The sequence below is a fragment of the Tachyglossus aculeatus genome, chromosome X1 (genome assembly GCF_015852505.1).
Source record: "Tachyglossus aculeatus isolate mTacAcu1 chromosome X1, mTacAcu1.pri, whole genome shotgun sequence".
NCBI lineage: Eukaryota > Metazoa > Chordata > Mammalia > Monotremata > Tachyglossidae > Tachyglossus > Tachyglossus aculeatus.
This window is the reverse complement of record NC_052101.1, coordinates 55,692,750-55,718,674: the sequence shown is the minus strand read 5'-3', so window position 1 is coordinate 55,718,674 and position 25,925 is coordinate 55,692,750. Positions and strand designations below refer to the sequence as shown.

General features: G+C 45.3%; 1 protein-coding gene across 1 annotated transcript in view; it reads right to left on the bottom strand.

The window, feature by feature from the left end:
- The window catches only part of GRIP2 (glutamate receptor interacting protein 2), a 601,447-nt gene that overhangs the window by 12,780 nt on the left and 562,742 nt on the right, over positions 1–25,925 (bottom strand). Inside the window, exons 18-21 of the mRNA XM_038772646.1 lie at positions 16,720–16,859; positions 15,763–15,942; positions 11,144–11,297; positions 7,709–7,829 (exon numbers count right to left, since the gene is read on the bottom strand). Coding sequence (XP_038628574.1) covers positions 7,709–7,829; positions 11,144–11,297; positions 15,763–15,942; positions 16,720–16,859 — 595 coding nt within the window. The remainder of the gene's footprint in view (positions 1–7,708; positions 7,830–11,143; positions 11,298–15,762; positions 15,943–16,719; positions 16,860–25,925) is intronic.

Here is a 25,925-nt window from a genome sequence, read left to right as displayed (position 1 = left end):
CCAAGAAACTATTCCAGTTCAACAGACTATAAGCATCATCAAAAGTCCCTGAGACAGAGGTTCAGATGATTGGGCTCTAGAAGCACATACACAAGAAGACTTACAAATGCTTATGAATTTCTTTGCAGATTCAGGACAATGCTATGGTCTGACAACAAGAGAAAAAAGACCCATGTTACATACCAGCCTACATCTGAGAAACCCTTCACACAATGATTTAAATAGGCAAAACAGAATCTTGTTTTGTTACAGAATCTTTCTACTTAGAAAGTTCATTGTTCAGTGATGCAAGGAGAGACAAACAGATAGAAAACAAAATGGGCCAGCAAGGTTTTCGGCAGACCGCAAAAGAGAGTATGGCAACAAAGAAGCATCATACTCCATACCAAGTTGAAAGTCTAACCTCGTATGTGGCTGTGAGACTTGGACTTCTAACAGAGAACATATTCATCTCCTAAAGCAGTTTCACCAGCACCATCAGCAAATCATACTATTAAATGGTAGGACAAGATTATCAACAATGAGGCCCTGGAATGCATTCAACTCATCAGTATTGAAGCAACTCCCACAACAACACAGTTCCATTGGGTAGGGCATGTGAGAAGAATCAGTGACAGCAGGATAACTACGCAGCTACTGTGGGCAGGGAATGTGTCTATTATATTTTTGTTTGTACTCTCCCAAGCACTTAGTACAGTGTCCTGCACACAGTAAGAGCTCCATAAAATGAATGATAGATTGACAGATTGATTATAGGGTGAAATGAAAGGGGGCACCCGCAAACCAGGAGGGCAGAATAAACCATTTGAAGCCCTAATGAAGCACAGTCTCAAACAATGGAATATAACAGTGGATTATTGGGAAGCCACTCCGGCAGACAGATCAGGCCGATGGGCAGCAATTGGGACAGGAGTCTCTCTCCTTAAGCAAGACCTTCATGAAGATTTGGAGACCAAGAGGCAGGCTTGAAAAAAAACCCACAGACCCTGTATGCGGCAAATCCATTAGTGTATCCAGGATAGATCCGTTACAGATGAGGAAATTGAGGCCTAGAGAGGTTAAGTGACTTGTTCAGTGTCACCCAGCAGAACTAAAACTAGAATATGGGTCTCCTGACACCCAGGCTCACAATCTTTATGCTGGGACAGGGTTTCAACTCAAATCAGTTTAAATCCATTTCAATCAGGAGCTCTTACCTTCCAAAATCCACTAATGGCACAATTTAAGGGAATGGCAGAAGCTCTTGAATTTTAGCATTTGTGGCTACAGAAAACACATTTCAGTCATGCCTATCCCCAGGCATCAAATCCCATTATGCAACCTAATCTTCATGGAAAGAGTTAGAAAGGTAATTTGTTGGCAGTAATAGAAATAAATTAGAGCAGAGACTAAAAGTCCAACACATTCAGTTAGTCCATGATTTGTCTTTCAGTATGCATTTTGTATAGAAAGTGATTGTGAGTAGGACTCATATCTACCAATTCTGTTGTATTCTCCCAAGCACTTAGTATAGTGTTCTGCACATAGGGAACACTCAATAGATACCATGGGTTGATTGATTGTTTGATAGGGAAAGTTCTTCAGATAACATACACTATCTGTATAGAATGCAATGTGAGGTCAGAAGAAAAGTCTGTGCATGTGTATATGTGGCATCAGTCAAGGCACGTGTACTATAATGTAAGATTTCCTTAAAGCGGAGTTCAACAAAAACCAGCGGCTGAATTAGGTTGGATTCATAACTCAATGTAATTCCATTTTAGCAGTGCAAATGTTAAGAAAAACTTTAAAAAAGTGTAACATTTTCTTTTAGGGATTTGGGGTTTAACATTAATTTTTTTAATGATTTGAAATCAGATTAAATTGTACAAATCTTTTAGACTTAAATTTTCTACTCTGAAAGCTTTGCTGGTTCATGGGAATGCATAGAGTATTCATCTGCTAATTGCTTATCTAATTCCAAGGGATGTGCTCCGCACATAGTAAGTGCTTAACACATCTGATGGAATGAATGAATGAAGTGAGGGAGTAAGGGAAATGAGAGCTTAGTTGGGTCAGGCCTCTCGGAGGAGATGTGATTTTAATAAGGCTTTGAAGGTGGCAAAAGTGGTGGTCTGTTGTACGTAAAGAGGGAGAGAGTTCCAGGCCAGAGGTGGGATGTAGGCAACGGGTTGACAGTGAGATAGATGAGATTGAGGCACAATGAGAAAGTTGGAGTTAGAGGAGATAAGAGTATGGACTGGGTTGTAGGAGGGAGCAAGATGATTGAGTGCTTTAAAGCAGTTGCTAAGGAGTTTCTGGTGGACTGGCAACCACTGGAGGTTCTTTAGGAGTTAGTAGATGTGGTCTGAACTTTTATTTAGAAAAATGATCTGGGAAGCAGAGTGAAATAGGGTCTAGAGTGGGGAGACAGGAGAAAGGGAGGTCAGCAGTAGTAGTAGTCAAGGCAGGATATGATAAATGCTTGAATCAGCATAGTGGCAGTTAGGTTGGAGAGGAAAGGGCAGATTTTAATAATGTTGCGAAGATAGAACTGACAGGATTTGGTGACAGACTGAATATGGGGGTAGAAATAGAGGGAGAGGAGTTAAGGATAATGCCTAGGCCATGAGCTTGTGAGTTAAGAGGGATAGTAGTATCCATCTACAGTGATTGGAAAAACAGGGGGAGGATAGGATTTGGGTGGGTAGATGAAGAGCTCTGTTTTGGACATATGCAATTTGAGGTGTTGGCAGGACATCTAAATGGAGATGTCCTGAAGGCAGGAGGAAATGTGAAGTTGCAGAGAAAGAGAGAGATCAGGGGTTGAGATGTAAATTTGGAAATCATCCACATAGAGATGGTAGATCCACACAGAGCTGTGGAAGCGAATGAGTTCTCCAAGGGAATGGGTGAAGATGGAGAATAGAAGGGGACCAAGATCTGAGCCTTGAGGGAATGCCACAGTTAGAAGAGCCTGCAAAAGACATTGAGAATGAGAGGTCAGAGAGATAAGAGGAAACCCAGGAGAGGACCATATAAGTGAAGCCAGGTTAGATCATTTTTCCAGGAGAATGGGGTGGCCAAATGTCAAAGGAGAGGTTGAGGAGGCTTAATTAGGATGGAGTAGAAGTCATTGGATTTGGCAAGAAGAAGGTCATTGGTGACCAGTGAGAGGGCAGTTTCTGTGGAGTAAAGGGGGCAGAAGCCAAATTGGATGGGGTAAAGGAGTGACTTGGAGGAGAAGAAGTAGAAGCAATGGATGTAGACAACTCCCTCGAGGAGTTTGGAGAGAAATGGTAGGAGGGAGATGGGGTGATAACTGGAGGGAGCAGTGGGATCGAGGGAGGATAGGATAAATTCTTAGTCAATAAATACTACTGATGTTAGGGGATACATGTACGTGTTTGAAAGCAGTGGGGAAGAAAACGTTGGAAAGTGAATGATTGAAAATAGTGACCAGGGAGGGAAGAAGGGAAAGGGCAAGTGTTTTTATAAGGTGTTAAGGGTGGGGGTCGGAGGTGCAGGTGGAGGGGACGAATTTTAGGACAAAGTGGGAGGGAAAGTGGGAAAAATGGGAGAGTTGAAGAAGGGGCAGAAAGAGGGAGGAACTGGAGAGGAGCAGGGGAGATCACTCTTGATGGTTTCAATTCTATCAATAAAGTGTGTGGCCAGGTCATTAGGGGCAAAAGTGGGGGTGGAGGACTGGGGACAGAGGTTTGAGGAGGGAGTTAAGCATTTGAAACAGCTGATGCGGGCAGTGGGTATGGGAGTCAATGAGGGTGGAGAGGTATTGTTGCCAGGCAGAGGAGAGGGCAGAATTAAAGCTATGAGGGTGGGGAGAAGAGTCAGGGTAAGTGATTTTAGGTGGTGAAAGGGCTAGAACTTAATAGAAAAAAAGTATCAGAATAGATTCTCAGTCTGCACACTGAAAAAGCAGAAAAGAGTGGTTGTCTATGATACAAAGGTTTTTTCTCTCAGCAAATAAATAAAAGCATTGGATGAGCTTTCTTTGTCATTCATTTTTAGTTATCCTCATTAAATAATGCTCTAGAATGGTTTTCTCAAAGAGGATGATGTATTGAGTGGTTTTGGAAGTGGTTTTCCTGCAGAAGGTTGAATGACCCCAAAGAGGGCAGGGGCAAAGAAGGCCAAGTGATATATTGCACTTTATAAAACATAAACAATATTTTTCAGGATAAAATTAACACTGAGGGACAGAGACAGGACAAATGGTGGAAGGAGGTGCAGAGGAATGGGAATTTGATAATGGGGAAGTGACTGGCTGTTAACCTCCTGCCTGATCTCACTCCCCCGCCCACCTAGGAGACTGGTGCAGATGTGGAGAAACTTCAGCCTGAAGGATTCTGAAAACTTTCTCTCTCTCTCTCTTTCTCTCCCCCCCCCCCCCCCCCCCCCCCCAACACACACAATTTAACGTGAACTCTTGACTAACCAGTTCAACCTCTGGTTCCATTGAACAAGCAAACTGAAAAGCATTGATAACCCCAAAATAAGTCCTATGGGGCATACGTTAGCTTTTGGATTTATGTGTCACCATATCCATCTACCAGGTGGTGAATCAGTCAAGAAACTGCCAAATGTCACTGCACAGATCTTCAAAACCTTTGCTCCTGATTGGCTGTTCATCCATCCCCCAAGACTCACTCCACAGTGAGAAAACACAGTAGCTGTGCAGCCAGTTGGGAGGAGGGATTCCCACCTTCCCACTGTGAGTCGAGGGTAGAGTGGGGAAAAATGGGGCAGTGATGTATCCAAGCTAAAAAACCTCCAACCTTTCCTGCAAGCACTGCAGCTTTGAGCAGGTCTGGATGTCCCTGGCCCAGAGGTATTCCAAGGCTTGATTTATTCCAAGCCATACTCATTGAGAAGCAGTATGGTGTAATGGATAGAGCATGGGCCTGGGAGTCAGAAGGTACTGGTTCTAATCCTGGCTCTGCCACGTGTCTGCTGTGTCACCTTGGGCAAGTCACTTCATTTCTCTGGGCCTCAGTTACCTCATCTGTAAAATGGGGATTAAGACTGTGAGCGCCACGTGGGACAACCTGATTACCTTGTATCTACTCCAGGGTTTAGAACAGTGCTTGGCACATAGAAAGTGCTTAACAAATACTATTATTATTATTATTATTATTATTATTATTATTATTATTACAGGCCCTGTTCAATTTCATGACTACTGCAACAAAGACCAAAATCTTCTCTTTTTGGCCGACGATGACACCACTGCCCTCCCCTCAAACCCCCATAGCAGTGGATAGTGCATAGATAACTGACAACAAGGATGAACCACAGCCAGATAATCAAGTTTACTCTGTGTATGGATACATTCGTAAACATATTCATAAACACCAACACTCCCCACAGCACGTGTTCACATAAAGGTCGTTGCTTGCTATGGTGATGCATTAGTCCCATTTAGTATCTGCTTCTGTGTTCCTGACTGCCTCTTGGTGTTGTGATCTTCATTAAGCCTCAACTCAAGGAGAACAGTCCTCTGTTCTAAACTGCAGTTGCTTTGGCGGTTATTCCCAGGTGTGCCTGGACCAAACAATTCCAAGTCAAATGATTTCTGAGGCCTTCAAGGAGACTGAACTGGAAGGCCCAGACTACTTTGCTAGTTAACTCATTCAATTCTTTTATGCATTTTTACCTAGGGAGACAGTAATCTCCTAGTAACAATAGTATGTATTACTTTCACACTTCCTCTTTAAAGAGCATTGTACTAAGTGCTGGAAGAGAATTGGGCTTGATCAAGGGACATGGTGCTGCAAGGACCTGCATGGTGCTGCAATGCTGCTCCGCAACATTGCCAAGATCTGCCCTTTCCTCTCCATCCAAACTGCTACCCTGCTCGTTCAAGCTCTCATCCTATCCCGTCTGGACTACTGCATCAGCCTTCTCTCTGATCGCCCATCCTCATGTCTCTCCCCACTTCAATCCATACTTCATGCTGCTGCCCGGATTGTCTTTGTCTAGAAACGCTCTGGGCATGTACTCCAGTGGCTACCAATCAATCTGCGCATCAGGTAGACACTCCTCACCCTCAGCTTCAAGGCTCTCCATCACCTCGCCCCCTCCTACCTCACCTCCCTTCTCTCCTTCTACAGCTCAGCCCACACCCTCAGCTCCTCTGCCACTAATCTCCTCACCGTGCCTCGTTCTTGCCTGTCCCGCCGTCGATCCCCGGCCCACATCATCCCCCTGGCTTGGAATGCCCTCCCTCTGCCCATCCGCCAAGCTAGCTCTCTTCCTCCCTTCAAGGCCCTACTGAGAGCTCACCTCCTCTAGGAGGCCTTCCCAGACTGAGCCCCTTCCTTCCTCTCCCCCTTGTCCCCTTCTCCATCCCCCCGTCTTACCTCCTTCCCTTCCCCACAGCACCTGTATATATGTATATATGTTTGTACATATTTATTACTCTATTTATTTATTTTACTTGTACATATCTATTTTATTTATTTTATTTTGTTAATATGTTTGGTTTTGGTCTCTGTCTCCCCCTTCTAGACTGTGAGCCCACTGTTGGGTAGGGACTGTCTCTATATGTTGCCAACTTGTACTTCCCAAGTGCTTAGTACAGTGCTCTGCACACAGTAAGCGCTCAATCAATACGATTGATTGATTGATTGACCTAGGATTTCTCATGATTCTGAAGCTAAAACTTCCCAACTAACCAAGTAATGGACTCAGGTACCACAAATGTCATAAGAAACTTCCATGTTTTTTCTTTTTTCCTTCCCATTTCAGAACTAGTTTAGTTGATGGATTATATCAAGTCCTTTAGTGGAAAAATCCACTGCCATGCAAACACATGAGGCCCTATTTGTTATTCCCATGGGTCATAGCCAGCTATATCCATCCTTAGCTGTGCATCTATAACAGCTTGTAGGTCTCAAATCATCATATCCACAAGAAATGCAAATTGGAAAGGGATGTCTACCTTTTCTAAAATGAATTCTTGGGGCCAGTTCTATACTGGGCAAATATTCATTTAATGGTATTCATTCAGTGATTCATTCAATTGTATTTATTGAGCTCTTGCTGTGTAAGTGCTGTACTAAGAACATGGGAAAGTACAATTTAACAACAGACACATTCCTGCCCACAATGAGCTCAAGTCCCTTGTTTTTGCCATCAAAGTAGGAAAATGCCCCAGTGTATTATAAGAGTCACTGCTCCTTGACCAGGCAATGGAATTTCTGGAGGTCACCAGAATGCAGTTTGATCAAGCATTGCTAGCTCAGAGGGTCCTGTGGCCAGGCCCCCTTTAAAAAGTGGGGGGAAATGATGCATCAGGGGGATAATATTGGTAATTAATCTGATATACAGACCCACCATATACACACACCCTATTTGCCACCCTAGGTAAAAGAACAGCTCATTTTGTAAGGTGCTGTTTAGAAAGTCTCTGGAGAGTGATATAAAATTTACTTCCAAGTCAGATTTGTTGTTCCTTCTTTAAAATTCAAGCATTTTGTGAAATTTGAAAACACACACACACACACACACACACACACACACACACACACACACACACACACACACACACACACACACACACACACACACACACACACACACACACACACACACCCCCTTCCCCCCTGCCCCCCTCCTTCCTTGGGTGCAAGGCTTTTGAAATTTAGTCTTCTTGATGATGAGAACCAAACAGGCAATATATACAATTCTAAATTGGAAAGGGATTTACCTCAATCTCCCTCAAAAGCTCAGACTGGCCACATGTTTCCAAGTCCTCCAAAGCTTCTCCAAAAACACGCCAAAAATTGTCCTCGTGAGTGGTCTCCAGGCCATTTTGGTGGCTGGGAAATCTGTTGTAACGTAGGAATCAAAGATTGTCAGCACTCTTCTGGGGCAGGTGGAAGCCAAAAAGGCTACATCAAGGGGCTCACCAGTTAAGCAGAGACTTGAAGAGTCTTCATATACAAAAGCAAACAACATGAGCTTTTCATCAGGCAAGAAAGTCCCAAATATAAAACCTCCATGCACTTACTAACAGGGCAGCCAGCCCTGCAGAGGAAGGATTAAGTTGGCGTAGCAATTTCAAGGTCGAAACAATAAAGAAAAATATGCCTGAAGGAATACTGTAGGTTTAGGAAGACGGTTTGGTGAAATAAAGAAGTGAAAGGAAAAGGATGCATTATGGGTAAACCAGGAGCCTCAAAGACAAAGGCGGATGAGACAGTGCTCAGATCTGAGACACAGAACACCTGAGAAGAGAGAGAAAAACACAGAGGATAACAGACATGGTGAGAAAAATGATAAATACATTAGGTCTCTGGGGAATCAGTAATGTAAAGGATGTAATATAAAATGGTGGCTTTTACCTAGACATAAAAGCATATTCAAGCTCTCATCCTATCCCCTCTGGACTACTGCATCAGCCTTCTCTCTGATCTCCCATCCTCGTGTCTCTCTCCACTTCAATCCATACTTCATGCTGCTGCCCGGATTATCTTTGTCCAGAAACGCTCTGGGCATATTACTCCCCTCCTCAAAAATCTCCAGTGGCTACCAATCAATCTGCGCATCAGGCAGAAACTCCTCACCCTGGGCTTCAAGGCTCTCCATCACCTCGCCCCCTCCTACCTCACCTCCCTTCTCTCCTTCTACAGCCCAGCCCGCACCCTCCGCTCCTCCGCCGCTAATCTCCTCACCGTACCTCGTTCTCGCCTGTCCCGCCATCGACCCCCGGCCCACATCATCCCCCGGGCCTGGAATGCCCTCCCTCTGCCCATCCGCCAAGCTAGCTCTCTTCCTCCCTTCAAGGCTCTGCTGAGAGCTCACCTCCTCCAGGAGGCCTTCCCAGACTGAGCCCCTTCCTTCCTCTCCCCCTCGTCCCCCTCTCCATCCCCCCCCATCTTACCTCCTTCCCTTCCCCACAGCACCTGTATATATGTATATATGTTTGTACATATTTATTACTCTATTTATTTATTTATTTATTTATTTTACTTGTACATATCTATTCTATTTATTTTATTTTGTTAGTATCTTTGGTTTTGTTCTCTGTCTCCCCCTTTTAGACTGTGAGCCCACTGTTGGGTAGGGACTGTCTCTATATGTTGCCAATTTGTACTTCCCAAGCGCTTAGTACAGTGCTCTGCACATAGTAAGTGCTCAATAAATACGATTGATGATGATATTCCAATATTGCTTAAGCAGTTGGCTATGCAAATGTGCCTAGATATCACATTTCCTATTTCCAATGAGCGCTAGTTAGAAAGTGAAAGGACAATGTTCCCTTAATGTTCTCTTGCTAGAGTTTAGGCTCCAAGTCTGAGAGAAAGCTCATCTTTGACATCTCCTAAATCTGCTGCAGGCACTAGGTTCACTGAAGGCAAAAACCAGTCTCAGCACTCTAATATCTTTGACATCTAAGCCTCTGAAGTGGCTTAGGAACTTTGTGACTTGAAAAGCGTCTTTGCCAACCCAACAGCTCCTTCCATTGATTGAAGTGCCCACTGTTTAGTATGGGACCCAACCAAGAAAGCAATCTCCATGAGAAACAGAACTAAAAATTAGTTCTTACTGTCTGTGTCACATAGACGTTTGGCCTGGTGTCTTTGGAATATCAGGGATTTCCTCTTTCACTCCCAGCTAGTGCGCCCCAGACCAAATTTCACTCCACCAAAAAACCCACAAGGACTCAGTTCTCCAGACTATCCCCTTATATTCTTTTTCTTTCTCTTCCCCCCTCACTTGTATCTTTGAAAATCATTGACAGACATTTTATTTCTTCGAGTTACAGGACAGAAGAGATTTTGTACACTGACCCAAAGGGAATTGATTGGGTAATTCGTTTGGGGGCCAACACACCAATTTTAAATGTTAGTTTCCCAGTCTTCTGGCTGAAACACCTGGAGAAACCCAAATCTGCCCCAGAATGAGACCATGTCTGATTGACATTTTCCTATTCAAAGTTTCAGTCAGCAGAGGTTAGGAATCTGTTCCAGTTATCTGTTGCCATCCTGTCAGCAATGCCTTGTGCGTGACCCATTATGCTCTCACTAGGTTCAGTAGTAGCTCGTGAAGGGGGTGGTATCACTGCATAGACTCAGAGGCTTTCTCTCTAGACAATTAAACTCGCTTTTTTCAATGCCAGGAAATGTCCAAAGGGTGTTCCTTTAGACAGACAAGGATAAAATAAAAAACAAAACAAAACTCTTGGGACTGTAAAAGCATTGGGAGGGGGAGGAAGGGAAGGGGAACTAAAGGGTGGGGTTGGGCATAGAACTCAACCTAGCTCAGGGCTTTTGCAATCAATCAATTGTATTTATCAATACAATGCATGGAGAGTGTATGCATGTACAGTGCATTGAGTGCACTGTACTAAGCACTTGGGAGAGTGCAATGCAACAGAGTTGGTAGACACGTTCCCTGCCTACAATGGACCCACAGTCTGGGGGAGGGGAGAGTCCCAGTGTATAGAGGGGATAGTGCACTCTTGCACTTTTGCACTTTGGGGGAGTAGTCCTGGGCCAAGGGACATCTCAGAGGACAGAGCCACAATGAGCAGGGTGGATCCCATCTCCTTTTCCTTTGCTCATACTTCCCTGGCTATTTTTGGACACTAACTCCCCACTCAGCAGAACTTCGCAGCTGCATACATGACTCCAGCTCTCTGGCCAACAGCAGTGAGGAAACAACAGAGGGGAATTTATCTTACTTTTCCCCAGTTCTATTTCCAGCCAAGCCCCATGACCGGAGCCCAGACAAGTACCCCTGCTTGATTAGCAGCCGTTCTCTGAGTAAGATTGTTTTTTCTTGACTCAGTGCTGTACTTTGGAAACCCTGCTTTGCAGCCAGGCTGACTCTCTTGGTTCCTCCCAGGAGAGATGAGCCTTTCTTTTTGCATCTTTGTGGATGATGCTTCATCAAGGGAAAGGTGGGTGGCACCATACCCAGAGATTGGCCAGCATCTTGGATGTAACAACCACTGAAACAACCCACACAGGCTGACCTCTTCTACCCATTCCCTATGCTAGGGAATATCCACTAAATTTGATCTGGGAAAAGAACTGAACGTGAAAGGTCCCCCCAGTCACAGAGCTCTCACTCTTGCCAACCAAAGAAAACAGAAGTCCATTTTCTCTTGGGCTCTCTTCCCCCAGCTACTACAGACCTAGTGGGTTTGTCCCATTCATCTTCACTGAAGCCCCCATCTGGATAGGGAAAAGTTTTTCTCGGCTCCCCTGCGGGAGGACTGCTCTTCGGCCTACTGGGCCTCCATTCATTGGGGTGTAAGGTGATGCCAACTGCCTGAGGTACATAAGAACCTGCAGAGGAAGCAGAGGAGAGACAGAGAGCTTGTAAAACCAGCACGATGGCATGATACACACCTAGAGTGAGTTGCATATGGATTTCTTCCTCCTGTTTGAATGGTTTAGGAACATTTGTGCTTCTGGGAGTCAAAGGCCCTCTTAGGCATCCATGCAGCCGGGCTCAAACACTGTCCCAGCCATCACAGATGTTTACACATCTACAACCATTCCATGGACTTTTCTCCTCTTACCAGTCAAATATCCCTAGTGATGTGTCTAATCGAATGAGCATCAGTGCTCTGAAGTGGCATTAATCCTGTGGAGGTATGGCTACTTGTCTTCTACCTTATTTCTTTCAGGCCAGTCCAGTTTCTTTCCCACCTCAGGAATAGGGGCATGAGCTTATTTGCATGGCCTTTCCTTCTTTCTCCTACTGTTTCCCTCTCCAGAGGTGTTGATAGGTGTTGTGCCTCCTGCAGGTCTTCAGGGAGATTACAGGAGGGCACTACTTTACCACTTTCATTACAGGGAAGCTTTTCTTTCCTGTTTGACTGCCCAGGGAGGCTGCCAAAAGGTAATGGAAAACCCAAGGAACTAAGATTCTAGGCCTGGGAAAATGGAAGGCACACTGATGCCACTTCTGCATTATAGCGTAGGATCTGATGAAGCTGGGTAGTCCTTTTGAGCAAACCAACCCAGATTGATATCTCCATTAATTGCAAGCTTTCCCCAGCACAAATGGTTACCTTTAAGGCAACCGCCTCTTTAAAAGCCATCATCATCACACAACCCTTATTAAGAGTCTGCAGTGCCTGGAGTGCTCCTCTAGGAAAAGTTTTTCTTTTCTTCCACTTTGAGCCAGTGGTTCATCTTGTTTCTCAAAGGCTGCTGTTCCTGCAGGACTAGGTCGATGGGTTGGAGGACTCTGCTGCCTAGATCATTTTTCTACAAAACCATTCAGTCCATAGTTCCCCACTTCTCAAGAGCCTCCAGTGATTGCCCATCCGCCTCCACATCAACCAGAAACTCCTTACCATAGAAGTTAAAGCACTCAATAACCTCCCCCCACCCACCTTTCCTCCCTGATTTCCTGCTACAACCCAGCTCACACACTTCACTCCTCTAATGCCAACCTACTCACTGTACCTCGATCTCGTCTAGCTTACCACTGACCCTTCACCCACATCCTGCATCTTCCCTGGAACTCCCTCCCACTTCATGTTGAACAGATTCATTCATTCATTCAATCAATCATATTTATTGAGCACTTACTGTGTGCACAGCACTGTACTAAGCGCTTGGGAAGTACAAGTTGGCAACATATAGAGATGATCCCTACCCAACAGTGGGCTCACAGTCTAGAAAGGGGAGACAGACAACAAAACAAAACATGTGGACAGGTGTCAAGTCATCAGGACAAACAGAATTAAAGCTAAATGCACATCATTAACAAAATAAATAGAAGCGTAAATATGTACAAGTAAAATAGAGTAATAAATGGTAACACTCCCACCTTCAAAGACTTATTAAAATTACATCTCCTCCAAATGGCCTTCCCTGACTAAGCCCTCATATCCTCTTCTCCCAGTCCCTTCTGCGTTGCCCTCACCCCTCATACTTGCACCCTTTACTCATTGCTCCCTCAGCCACACAGCACTTACGTATATATCTGTAATTTATTTATTTATATTAATGTCTGTCTCCCCCTCTACACCGTAAGCTTCTTGTGAGCAAAGAACATGTCTACCAACTCTGATATATATTGTACTCTCCCAAACACTTAGTACTCTGTGCACCATAAGCACTCAATAAATAAAATTGATTGATTGATATTTCATTATTGATGAATTAAAAAACAATCACATTCACAGCAGCTCTTTACCAGATCCAGAAGCTCAAGGAGACAGTAGTGGAAAAGCAGTAAGCTTGTAGCTTCCAGCAGCAGCTTTTACAGAGTGGCTGTTGGAGAGTCGATCCATTTAATGCCATTCTACCGGAAGTTTTCACCAGATGACAGCCTGGGATGGGAAGCTGGAGACAAACTCCAACATGGAGGACATTCACTCTGCACCCGAGCTTTACCTCTGCTTCTCACACAGACGTTTTGTGGCTACAGTGACAACTGAGTCAAATTCATTACTCCCCCTACTGCTCCATAAGGGCCCAGTGTAGTCTCCTCAGCCCTCCCCTTTGTACAGATGAGGAAAGTGAAGTTGTCCACTGAGGTGAGAATAACTGAAGCAGAAGTGTGAGAACCCTCCGGTCCCCAGACTGCCACTTAAGTGGGCCTGTGAGTCTAATGAATTGAGACTCAGTTCTCTCCTGACAATGACCAGCACTGCAAAAACCCATCACCACTGGTTGTTTCTGTCTTAAGGTCAGAGACCTCCACCTCACCAAAAGGAGATGGGATAGGCCTGGCAAGGTTTCCCTTCCTTCATTCACTTCACTACATCTGCCAGGAGGTGCCTCCTATAACCAGAGCTGAGGTACAAACAGATTCTGCAAAGAATAATGAAAGAGTCTGTCCAGGCCCCAGATAAAGTCTACACAAAGCAGAGAACCTCCATTCCTAAAAGTAAGTGAGGAGGCAGGCAGGGGAATTCATGGCCAGCAATTTTCCCCAAAAGATAAAAGCATAGAAAAAGTACAAATTTCAGAGAGATACTCTTCAGTCACACTCCTGCTTGAGCCTTGGGGGTTGTGAAAGCAGCAGAGAAGCAGTGTGGTCTGGTGGAAAGAGCATGGGCCTGGGAGTCAGAAGGACCTGGGTTCTAATCCCAGCTCTGCCAACTGCTTGCCATGTAACCTTGGGCAAGACACTTCATTTCTCTGTGCCTCACTTGCCTCACCTGCAAAATGGGGATACCTGTTCTCCCTCCTACTTAGACTGTGAGCCCCTTGCAGGACAGGGACCGTGTCCAACCTAATTAATTTGTACCTACCTCCGTGCTTAGAACAGTGTTTGACAAGTAGTAAGTGCTTAACAGATGCAACAAAAAAACCCCAAACAACTGGGTGGCCTAGTGGGTAAAGCACAGACCTGGGGGACAGAGGACCTGGGTGCTAATCCTGGCTCTCCCATTTGCCTGTTGTGTGACCTCGGGCAAGTCACTCTACTTCTCTGGGATTCCATTTCCTCATCTGTAAAATGAGGATTCAATACCTGGTCTCCCTCCTACTTAGACTGTGAGCCCCAGGTGGGACTTGATTAATTTTTTGTCTGCCCCAGTGATTAGAACTGCGCTAGAAACGTAGTAAGTGCTTAACAAATAGCATTAAATAAATAAAACAAAAAGGGGTGATCTCATGGGATCTGCAGCACAAGATGGAGATTTTACTTTCCAGAACAGACATGGGTCATTAATTGCTATCTGCAGAGGAAACGACATTCCCCACCCTCCCCTGTGTTTCCACTCACTTATGTTTTGGAGAAACTAGATTAGCCTTTCCAAGAAAGAAACAAAGTCACCCACTACCATGCCTGTCCTGGCAAGGCAAAAGGAAGAGGTAGAGATATTTGACCCCCTTCTGAAAGGCTAAGCTAACAGTGGAGCAGTGGAAATGCCTGTAGACAATGCCATTCTTTGAAACTGTCAAGGTCACTTTGTTTCTCTCCAGCTTAGGGAAGAAACAAAGGTTTCAAAGGTGAAGAGTCCAGAACTGTTTGGTTTCTAAAGCCAGGCCTGCAGGAAACATTGCAATTTGGGCTGACAAATAAAAAGCAGACATTCTGAACATGCTACGTGGGGTTTAAGTATAAACTGGCTAGGGGATAATGAATATTTCACATCGATGTTTAAACCATTTGAAGGATGGCTCAAGGAAGGGGTGGCAATAGAGTGGGACAGCAAAGGACATTTTTTACGATTTCTGGCCAGAGCTCTGGAAAGCAGCTTTCTCAGACTCCACAGAGAACTGTTCTTGCAACTTCTGGCCTCCAGAGCTATGGGCTCTGATCAGAGCTTTTTCTTCGTAGGCTGCCTGTCTACCCGGCGGTCAAACTCTACAGGAAGTCTTTGGCTTATGTGCCTATTCAAACAGGTCCCCCAGGTAGAGACTGCTAGCAGTTGGGATGAAGGTGCCGCAGCAGAGCTGGCAGAGGGGGACGGCTTTAACTAGGGACTCAAAGGAAATCCAAACAAGAGAGAAGAAAGAGATGCAACCAACCAGGTCTCTATGAATCAGTATATACAGAACATTGTCCTGGATTTCTCCCGAAAGCTAGCTGGAAATCTCAAAGATCTCCAGCTAATCCCTTTTTCCACAACTGGCATGTTGACATTTCAGCCTCTGACATCAACCAGAATCAGCTCATGTGAGATGCTCCCTTAGCTGACCCTCCTCCCGGCCAATACTAAGTAAATGGAGACACTAGAAAAAAGGGAGATGATGGTTCAGTTCAGGTTTCTGGTGGCAGTTGGCGTCAATACTCACTCAGCACATCCACAGTCAGACAGCACAACTCCACTGGGTTTACCTTGGCTCCCATAGATCCCATCAATGCCTGACCCATCCCAAGACTCCATAGCACTGTCTACGCTGGGCAGTGTGGTGGAATAGGTCTCGGAGAGTTTACTCGTTTTCTGAGAGTCAATCAGTTCTTCTTCTGGATCACTCACTTCACTCAGACTTCCTGACTTTTTGGGATAGGTTCCCCCTACAATCAAAACACAGAGTTTGTTTTCCCTGAATTTGCTTGAGGGTGCTTATGCAGAAAAAGAGGGTCTCCAGATAAAGGAAACCAGCTACTGAAAATCCCATATGCTCTGCTCATCATGGGAGAGGTAAATATGTGTGCAGCTGAATAACACACAATAGCTCTGTTGAAATAGGCTCCTGGGTGTTTTCTCATGCAAACCCTTCCTGTCTAAGTGGAATGAAAATTAAACAAATAGGACTTCATCTCCTTTTTGCCCATGCCACCCGAGAGTGGCGGAAGAACTATAAAACATTTTAGCCATTTACAGGTTTTCAGTTCTTAAAATATTAATAATAAATTGAATTTACATAGTGCCTTCTTCCAGGGACCCAGAGCAATTTGTGTATAGGTATCATTCATTCTTACCACATTGCTGTAAGATGGAAATGGGATATGAATTATCATCTCCATTTTACAGATGAGACTGCTGAAGCACAGAGAGAGGGTAGGAGATGTTTCCAAGACCATATAGCATGCAAGTGGAAGACCCAGAATCAGTACCCAGATCTCCCGCCTACATTTCCATTTTCTCCCTTGCTATAAAGTCTACTTCCTAGAGTCTCTATGTGATTTCCTATATTTGACATATGCTCTTAGTAGGACCTCATCTCCCCCAAAAGGTCCAGGTCCAAGTCAGAAGGAAACAGTCATGTCCTCCCTGATGATTGAACCACTACACCACTGTTCAAATTTGCCTGAGTTGCTCCTCCTCAGATGGAAAACCACAATACTCACTTTCCATTTGTTTCTTGATCTTCAGAGTAACAGTTTCCCCAGCCATCTGGAGAAGGTGGATGGCTTCACTTAGGGGTTTGCCCTTAAGACTCACATTGTTGATGGCTAATATGCGGTCACCCACATGGATGGCTCCAGTCCTGGAGAAATAGCACAAAAACAACAAATTGGATGCCGGCAGAACTATTTTTTCTTTGGAGTCAAAGGGATTATGTGCCATCTCTCACAGTTCACGGTGGCTAGGTTTATGGTTGGATTGGTCCAAATAGCAAGGAGGCATCTCCTGGTAAGCCTCTTTTTTGGGTGGGGAGAGGGAGGAAGGGAGGAGGTTAAGGGTAGGAGAGGGGAGTGAGAGTTGTATTAATCTGGAAGTCATTTCTTTGGGGCCCAGGATTCCCATCTGAAAACTTGAAATACTCTGGTCTTATCTCTGTGAGCCCGTTGTTGGGTAGGGATTGTCTCTTTTTGTTGCCAAATTGTACTTTCCAAGTGCTTAGTACAGTGTTCTGCACACAGAAAGTGCTCAATAAATATGATGAATGAATGAATAAATCTCTTCTAGGGACTCCTTCTCTAGTTTCATCTTAATTCCAATTTGGACACATAACAAAAGATTTGGGTGAGATTCAAACTACACTCAGGTTAACAAAGAAACTGATGTTGAATAATTAATGAATATAAACAAAAGGAGTTTGAATCAAAGACTCCTAGGGAGAAAGGAACTTTCCAAAGCCAGCAATTCCATGTCCTAGTCTACAGGCAGAGCACCTCAATAATCCTGACGAATAGATAAATTCTCATTTTTTACCTTCTCCAGGGAAGAACATGTTACCATTTCTGTCAGGAATTTGCTGTGTTATTAAACAACCCTAACTAAATTCCTCCTGCTGCACCTTTCATTCATTCATTCATTCAATCATATTTATTGAGCGCTTACTGTGTGCAGAGCACTGTACTAAGCACTTGGGAAGTACAAGTTGGCAATATATAGAGAAGGTCCCTACCCAACAACGGGCTCACAGTCTAGAAGGGAGAGACAGACAACAAAACAAAACATGTGGTCGGTTGTCAAGTCATCAGAATAAATAGTACTAAAGCTAGATGGACATCATTAACAAAATAAATAGAATAGTAAATATGTACAAGTAAAATAGAGTAATAAATCTGTACAAACATATATATACAGGTGCTGTGTGGGGAAGGAGGTAGGGCGGGGGGGGATGGGGAAGGGGAGAGGAAAAAGGGGGCTCAGTCTGGGAAGGCCTCCTGAAGGAGGTGAGCTCTCAGTAGGGCTTTGAAGGGAGGAAGAGAGCTAGCTTGGCGGATGTGTGGAGGGAGGGCATTCCAGGCCAGGGGGAGGACGTGGGCCAGGGGTCGATGACGGGACAGGCGAGAACAAGGCACAGTGAGGAGGTTAGCGGCAGAGGAGCGGAGAGTGTGGGGTGGGCTGTAGAAGGAGAGAAGGGAGGTGAGGTAGGAGGAGGGCGAGGTGATGGAGGGCCTTGAAGCCAAGAGTGAGGAGTTTCTGCTTGATGCGTAGGTTGACTGGTAGCCACTGGAGATTTTTGAGGAAGGTCCAGAAGGAAGGTTAATTGAGAAAGGGGATGGGTTATAGCCAAGACTGGATTAATACTGGGGTTTAAAGGGCTTAAACCCAGGGCCTCTGGTTTACCGGGCCTTGACCGGGCCCTTGGTCAATCCCCCGCAAATCTTGGCCCCTCTTGACCTGGCCAACATAGCTGGGGCATTATGAAGGTGGTGTCCTTCTCAAAACACCTGCCGGCAAGGAAGCCTGGGCCCGTGTATTCTGGCTTTTCAAGAGGGCAGTGCACTTTAAATTGCAGGGAATGGAGCAGCATGAGGGAGGTGGCAGCTTGTCCCCAGGAGTTTTTTTCAAAATCTGCCTCAGCCTCAGCTAGTGCATTAACATAAATAGGTGCTGAACAGCCTTTGTAATCAGCTCCCAGACACTAGCTCTTCATTTTATCTTCAATCCCTGGTTGGGAGAGGTGATTTAGCTGATAGTGAACATAAAAGGCAAAAGTGTGTTTGATGTTTAAGGGGGAAGGTTTAACAATTGTTTCTGTGGGAGCTCTTTGTGGGCAGGGAATGTGTCCATTTATTGTTGTACTGTACTCACCCAAGGGCTTAGTACACAGTAGCTCTACAAGCTACTGTAGAGCGCTCAGTAAATACGATTGATTGAATGAATGAATGAACATGGGGCCCCATTGCCAGGTGATTCTATGGCGGGGGTGGGGGTGGGGGTGGGGGTGGGGGCTCAGGAAGGAGTTGGAAGGGGGACCTTGGAGCCAGAGTGGCTGGAGGAGCTGTAATGACATCATCGAGGATCATGTGAAGAAGTACCCCACTAGACGATCCAGTCCAGGGCTCCGACTCTTCTTAATGCGGTCCTGGCTTCAGCCAATCACTTCTTATAGGTTCTCTGATTATATGCTAAAGTCATGAAGTGGATCAAATGGGTTGGCATGTAAATGAACATCCTTTCTGGGTGGCTAGCCTCAGACTAAGACTGACTTGTAAGTTTTCAGTGTGTGGGCTCAGGCCAGATGGCTATCCATTGTGAAGTAAAAATGCCTACTGGATGCAATTATCTCTGGGTAATCTAGCCAATTCCACTTTATTTCTCTATGATCTCCTAAGTAGTCCGCAAGAACTAAGTATCCTTGTTTTATGGTTACCAAATTCACAGACCAGCCAAGAGCTTCAGTACCTTGGGAAGTTGGGGAGGGGAATCAAAGCGAGGTCAGACCCAAAATCCAGTAGACGGGACATAAATTAACTCCAATTACATATAGAGATCGTCAAGAGGCAAAAATCAAAACACTCCTCCTGCTGTTCAATATCTTGAATCCCTGGACAAAGGCTCAAATTGTTCTGCAACTCGTTCAGATACTATAAACATTGTTTTTCTTCAAGCTGGATCTCATCTGCTTTAGGTCATGGTGGGTAATTTCAAAGTTCCCTTCTGACCCTAGCTTACTTAGACTCCTGACTTCTTTGCTTGGCCCAACATCAAACAGCACATCAGGCACCCTCCATCACATGGCTTAATTACTACCCAGTGTAAACAAAATTAGAACTCCTAACGGATTTTATCAGTTTGAAAGCCTTCATCGGGCCGCCAAATGATCTCACAGCAAATTAAGACAGCATTTTATGGGGGAAAAGCTGTTCTGAAAAGTATTTTTTCCAAGCCCATATGTCTATTGCAATTAATCTCTAAGCACTGCCACTAGGTGGCACCACCGGACCACTCGAAGTAATGGGAAAAAAATGTTTCTTTAAATTCCAGGGGGCCGTTTCCTTGTGAGAATGATTTATGTCGGATATTCAGAAGCAAATATATTTCTGAACTCCTGCCAGCACCCAGAATAAAGAAATTCTAGAATTTGAGAACTTTCAAGCTAATTTACTTCTGTTCTTGGAAGATACTTGACTAACAGCCGTAATTTCCCCAGTTTGAGCAATAAAAAACAGCCAGTCCTTTCAGCCCTCTCCTCCTTCTCTTCTTCCTCCTCCTCCTTTTCTTCTTCCCTTTGGTAGCTGTTGCCATCATCATCACCACTGAAGATGAGATGTTCCCCACGCAATACCCTAGCCAAAAGTGAGGGCCTTTTGGGACACAATTTGGGGAATCTAGGTGATGGGACCTGATCCCACCTAGAACTGACACCCTAGCCAAAGGTAGGGGCCTTCTGGGACACAATTTGGGGAATCTGGGTGATGGAACCTGATCCCACCTAAAACTGTAGCCTCTGGGATGGGCTCAACAGCGAGATCTTTTACTCTTGGTTTGGTTTCCACTGCTAATGTTAGTTAGGTGCTTAATCTTTTTTCCAGGTAGATATAGGGAAAAAATATTTTAAAACCCATCCAACTCATGCAGATATTCACACTGAATCTATCAATCTCATCAAAACCTCCATTTACCAGCTTTCCCTTTACTTGCCAGCATACATGGTAAATTGCTTTTTTAACCAGTCAGCACCCCTTCATCCTTCTGTGCCAGTCAAGCTAGGCTATCCCACACATAGAGATAGAGGAGAAGCCCACCCAGAGGTTTCTGAATCAGGAAGTCACTCACATTGAATTCTTCCTTCCCAAAGTGAAATCATCTGTCTCAGGTGTCCGTAACTTTTCTTGTGGCACCATTTGGAATACAGCCAAGTACGGGGAAGGATTAGGGAAAGAAGGAGGAGGAGGTAGCTATTTGGGGGAAAAGAATCCCTGGCCATCTTAGTTTGAGGTGTGATCAAGCAATCCTGAGGATTGGCAGCAGAGCTCAGCCATTGGCCAGAAGTCTTGAGGGAGGGACCTTGAGAGACCAAGTCTGGAAACTGGAGTTCCATGAGAAGGGCTAAGATGAGTGGGGAAAACAGAGTAGCAGAACCACCAGAACCATTACAGGGAAGTGCCAGGGTCCTGTGGGAGGGAGAAGTTACCCCTTCTGCAAAGTTACCAACATTAGGGAGAGACTTTTTGAATGTGGATTTTACTTTAAAATTCCATTTTTCAAATATACTGCTGTTTTTGCTAACTTCTATGCTACATATTAATGGCCACCTAAGTCCCGAATTAATATTTTGTGGAAACCTGGTTGCTACACCCCCATACAGGGTAAATTAAACAGTCCGAACCATGGCGAGCACATGAGTTTACTTATTAAATGCTCACTTTGTGCCATGCGTTGTCCTAAGCACTGGGGTAGATACAAGATAATCAGGTTGGACAGTCCCTCCCACATGGGGCTCAAGTATAAGGAGGAGAGAGTAAGATTTAATCCCCATTTTACAGATAAGAAAACTGAGGCATGAAGAAGTTAAGTGACCTGTCCAAGGTCATACAGCAAACAATTGGCAGAGCTGGGATTAGAACTCAAGACTTCTGAATTCCAGGCTGTGCTCTTTCCACTAGTCCACATTGCTTCTCATGATTTTCCTAAATAGAGATGCAATCAGAAAGAGCTTGGGATACATCTCTATTCCAGGCCACCCGGTGGTAGTTGTTAGCAGTGCTACCCAATCAATCAATCGATCAATCAATCAATCATAGTCATTGAGCACTTACTATGCAGAGCACTATACTAAGAATTTGGGAGAGTAAAATATAGCAGAGTTGGTAGACACATTCCCAGCCCACAAAGAGCTTACAGGCTAGAGGGGGAGACAGACATTAATAAATAAACGAATAGATTATGGATATGTACATAAAAGTACATAAGTACATACATTAGTGCTGTAGGCCTGAGAGAGGGGTGAATAAAGGCTGCAAATACAAATACAAAGGTGAAACGGAATGGAGTGGGAGAAGAGGAAATGAGGGCTTAATCGGATAAGCAGCATGGCATAGTGGATAGAGCATGGTCCTGGGAGTCAGAAGGTCATGAGTGCTAATTCCAGCCCCGCCACTCATCAGTTGTGTGACCTCAGGCTAGTCACTTCACTTCTCTGGGCCTCAGTTACTTCATCTGTAAAATGGGGATTGATACTGTAAGCCCCACGTGGGACAGGGACTTTCATGCTTGTATCCACCCCAGCACTTAGTACAGTGCCTTCTACAGTGCCTTAGTACAGTGCTTAACAAATACCAGAATTATTATAAGCCCCCCTCCTGGAGCAGAGGTTTTGAAGGTGGGGAGAATGATTGTCTCTTGGACATGAAGAGGGAGGATGCTCCAGGCCATAGGCAGGACCTGGGCGAGAGGTTGGCGGTGAGATTGACAGGATCGAGATACAGTGAGTAGGTTGGCATTAGAGGAGTGAGTGCTGGGTTGCAGCACTCTGTGGCTCTAGCACAAGAGTGAAGGAGGCGGACTGTGTGGGTGATCAAGGGCTGTGGGTTAGTGGTACGAGATCGATGAAGGGATAAGGGGAGTGAGTGAGTTGAGTTTGGTAGAGAGGGCAGTGTTGAAAGCGTCTATTTGGTCATCAAAGGAGGGTAGTTTGGGTATGGAGGCTAAATGGGGCATGACGAGTTGACAAAATTGGATGGGGTCAAAGGTTGCAGTTTCTGTGGAGTGAAGGGGGACAGAAGCCAGATTGGAGGGGTTCAAAGAGAGATTTGTAGGAGAGGAACTGGAGACAGTGGGCATAGACAACTCATTTGAGGAGTTTAGAGAGGAATGGTGGGCGGGAGATGGGGTGATAACTGGATGGAGGGTTTTTTCAGGATAGGGGTGAGATGAGCATGTGTGAAAGCAGTGGGGAAAAAGCCAGTGGAGAGTGAATGGTTGAATATGGCAGTCAGGGAGGGAAAAAGGGAGGGGGCAAGTGCTTTGATAAGGTGAGAAGGGACGAGGTAGGAGGTGCAGGTGTAAGGGGTGGATTGTGGATCGTGAGAGGAGGCAGGAGATCTCCACTTGAGATACTTCCGAGAAAGATGGGAGAATAGGAGAAGGGGCAGGAGGAGGGAGGGACTGGAGAGGAGCATGGGAGATTTTAGGGAGATCTCACCTGATGGTTTCAATTTTCACAATAAAGTACGTGGCCAGGTCATTAAGGGCAAGGGATGGAGAAGGCAGGGGGACAAGGAGTTTAAGTAGGAAGCTACCCATCAATCATAGATGTGGCTCAGGTAAGTCAGGACCGCCCTGAACTCCATGATCACAGTAAATGGACAGAAAAGCCTCTGCAGAAAATCAGATTGCCCTGCATTGGGGTGCCAATCAATCTATCAATGGCATTTATGGAGTGCTTACTGTATGCCTACAATAAAGTAGGTATTCATGATCCCTGCCCTCAAAGAGCAGACCTCTCCAGCTTAAATCAGCTGGTATTGAAGGAGCAATACCTCAGCAGAAGGTGCCACCTTTTCATTTCGAGGGCAGGGCTGAACTGGGGGAAGAGTGTTGGAGAGCATCAAGAGGAATGGGGGAAGAAAATAGGGGGAGAGGGAGCAAAAGGGAAAAAAGAAGAGTGAAAGGGAAGAAGGTCTGCGGGAGGAGGATGAGGAGAGAAAGGAAACAGTGAGGCCTAGTGGAAAGAGTGTGGGCCTGGAAGTCAGAGGACCTGGGTAAATCACTGAGCAGATCCCTGCTCTGGCACTTGTCTGCTATGTGACCTTGGGTAAATCATTTAACTTTTCTGTGCCTCAATTTCTTCCTCTGCAAAAAGAGGGTTAAGGCTGTGAGCCTTACGTGGGACAGGGACTGTGTCCAACCTGACTCTCTTGTATCTAGTCTGTGAGCTCGCTGTGGGCAGGGAACGTGATTGTCAACTATTCATTCATTCATTCATTCAATCGCATTTATTGAGTGCTTACTGTGTGCAGAGCACTGTACTAAGCGCTTGGGAAGTACAAGTTGTCAACATATAGAGACGGTCCCTAGTACTTACCCAACAACGGGCTCACAGTCTAGAAGGGGGAGACAGACAACAAAACAAAACATGTGGTCAGGTGTCAAGTCATCAGAATAAATAGAAGTAAAGCTAGACACACATCACTGACAAAATAAATAGAATAGTAAATATGTACAAGTAAAATAAATAGAGTAATAAATCTGTACAAACATATATACAGGTGCTGTGGGGAGGGGAAGGAGGTAGGGCAGGGGGGATGGGGAGGGGGAGAGGAAAAAGGGGGCTCACTCTGGAAAGGCCTCCTGAAGGAGGTGAGCTCTCAGTAGGGCTTTGAAGGGAGGAAGAGAGCTAGCTTGGCTGATGTGGGCATTCCAGGCCAGGGGGAGGACGTGGGCTGCGGGTCGACAGCAGGACAGGTGAGAACGAGGCACAACTATGTTGTATTGTACTCTCCCAAGTGCTTAGTACAGAGGTCTGCACATTGTAAGCACTCAGTAAATACCCCAGTACTTACTACAATTCCTGGCACAAAGTAAGCACTCATTATAAATACCATATAAAAAAAAGAAAGGGGAACAATGAGAAATGGAGGAGAAGACAATGAAAGAGAGAGGAAGGTAAAATTTATCATGCAGCCTGTCATCCAGTCATCATTGCTGCTTCTGTCACCACTGCGATTTTGTAAACTTCCAGGGCTGGGCTCCAGTGGCTCCAGTAATCAGAAGTCCTGTTTTTGGCATCCCAGATGATCCTCCAAGGAATAAGGTGGGGTCGGGATCTTGGAGCGGCCATGTCAGCATTAACCACACAGGGAGACAGTCTACCACTTCCCGGCCTGAAGTTCCCAACCACTGCAGCTAATGCACAAGCATCAGTGGAGCTGGTGACCCTGGGTCATGAAGTAGTACAGAGACTTCAGTACCATCAAATTCATGTGGCTAAGGCAGACCAAGAGTCCTATTCCCGATTTTGTGCCCAAAGGATACCCTAGACTAAGTAGACCAGGGATGAGGCAAGTTAACAGCTCATTCAAGGAGCTCCCCAGGAGGGATAGGGCAGGGGGGAGGAGAGAAGAGGAGGAGTGCTTAGTTTGGCCCCAGAGCCTGGTTGAGGGTGAGAGAAATTGTGGTGGTGGTGGCAACCACTTCCTGCCGGTAGGAAGCAAAAGGTGAAGCTTTTGGGGGAGAGAAATGGCGTCACCCTCTTGGTGCTAATACTATGAGATAAATCGTGCCCCCTCCACCTTGACCCAGTGGAGTTGGCACGTATGCCCTGAACTCCCTCTTGATCCCTAAAGTAAGGAGAATTGTGGATGTGAGGGATTGGTGTCAGCAGGAGGAAAAGCATCATAAATAAAATAGTACCCTCTTCCCATGCCCAGAGTTTGGAGCGAGGTAATATACCTGTAATCTACCATAATTCACTGAGGTGATAGCATCCATATACCTGTTTGAGTCCAAGAGTCAAATTTTTAAGTGATTCCATTTTCTATTATTAAGCTGCTCTATTCCAAAGCCTTTTATTCCACTCTGTGGTAGCTGCTGATCAGAATTCAGTTTCTCACTGTGCTGGCCTTCCCCCATGCAACTGATTTTCTAAAGAACTATCAGCAGCCAATAACTCCTGGAAAAAGGAAATCAAACCCAACTCCTGAAAGGGGCAGAGAGAAAAAGCTCACTGCATCTGGACCCCACACTCCAAGTTCCTATGACTTTAGAGCTACTGTAGCCAGGAGCTCTTTCCAAGAGAAAAGTCAGAGAAGTGGCAGAAAGAGAAGCAGCGTGGCCTAGTGGATAGAGCACGGGCCTGCAAACAGAAGGACCTTGGTTTTAATCCTGGCTCTGCCACTTGTCTGCTGTGTGACCTTGAGCAAGTTGCTTAACT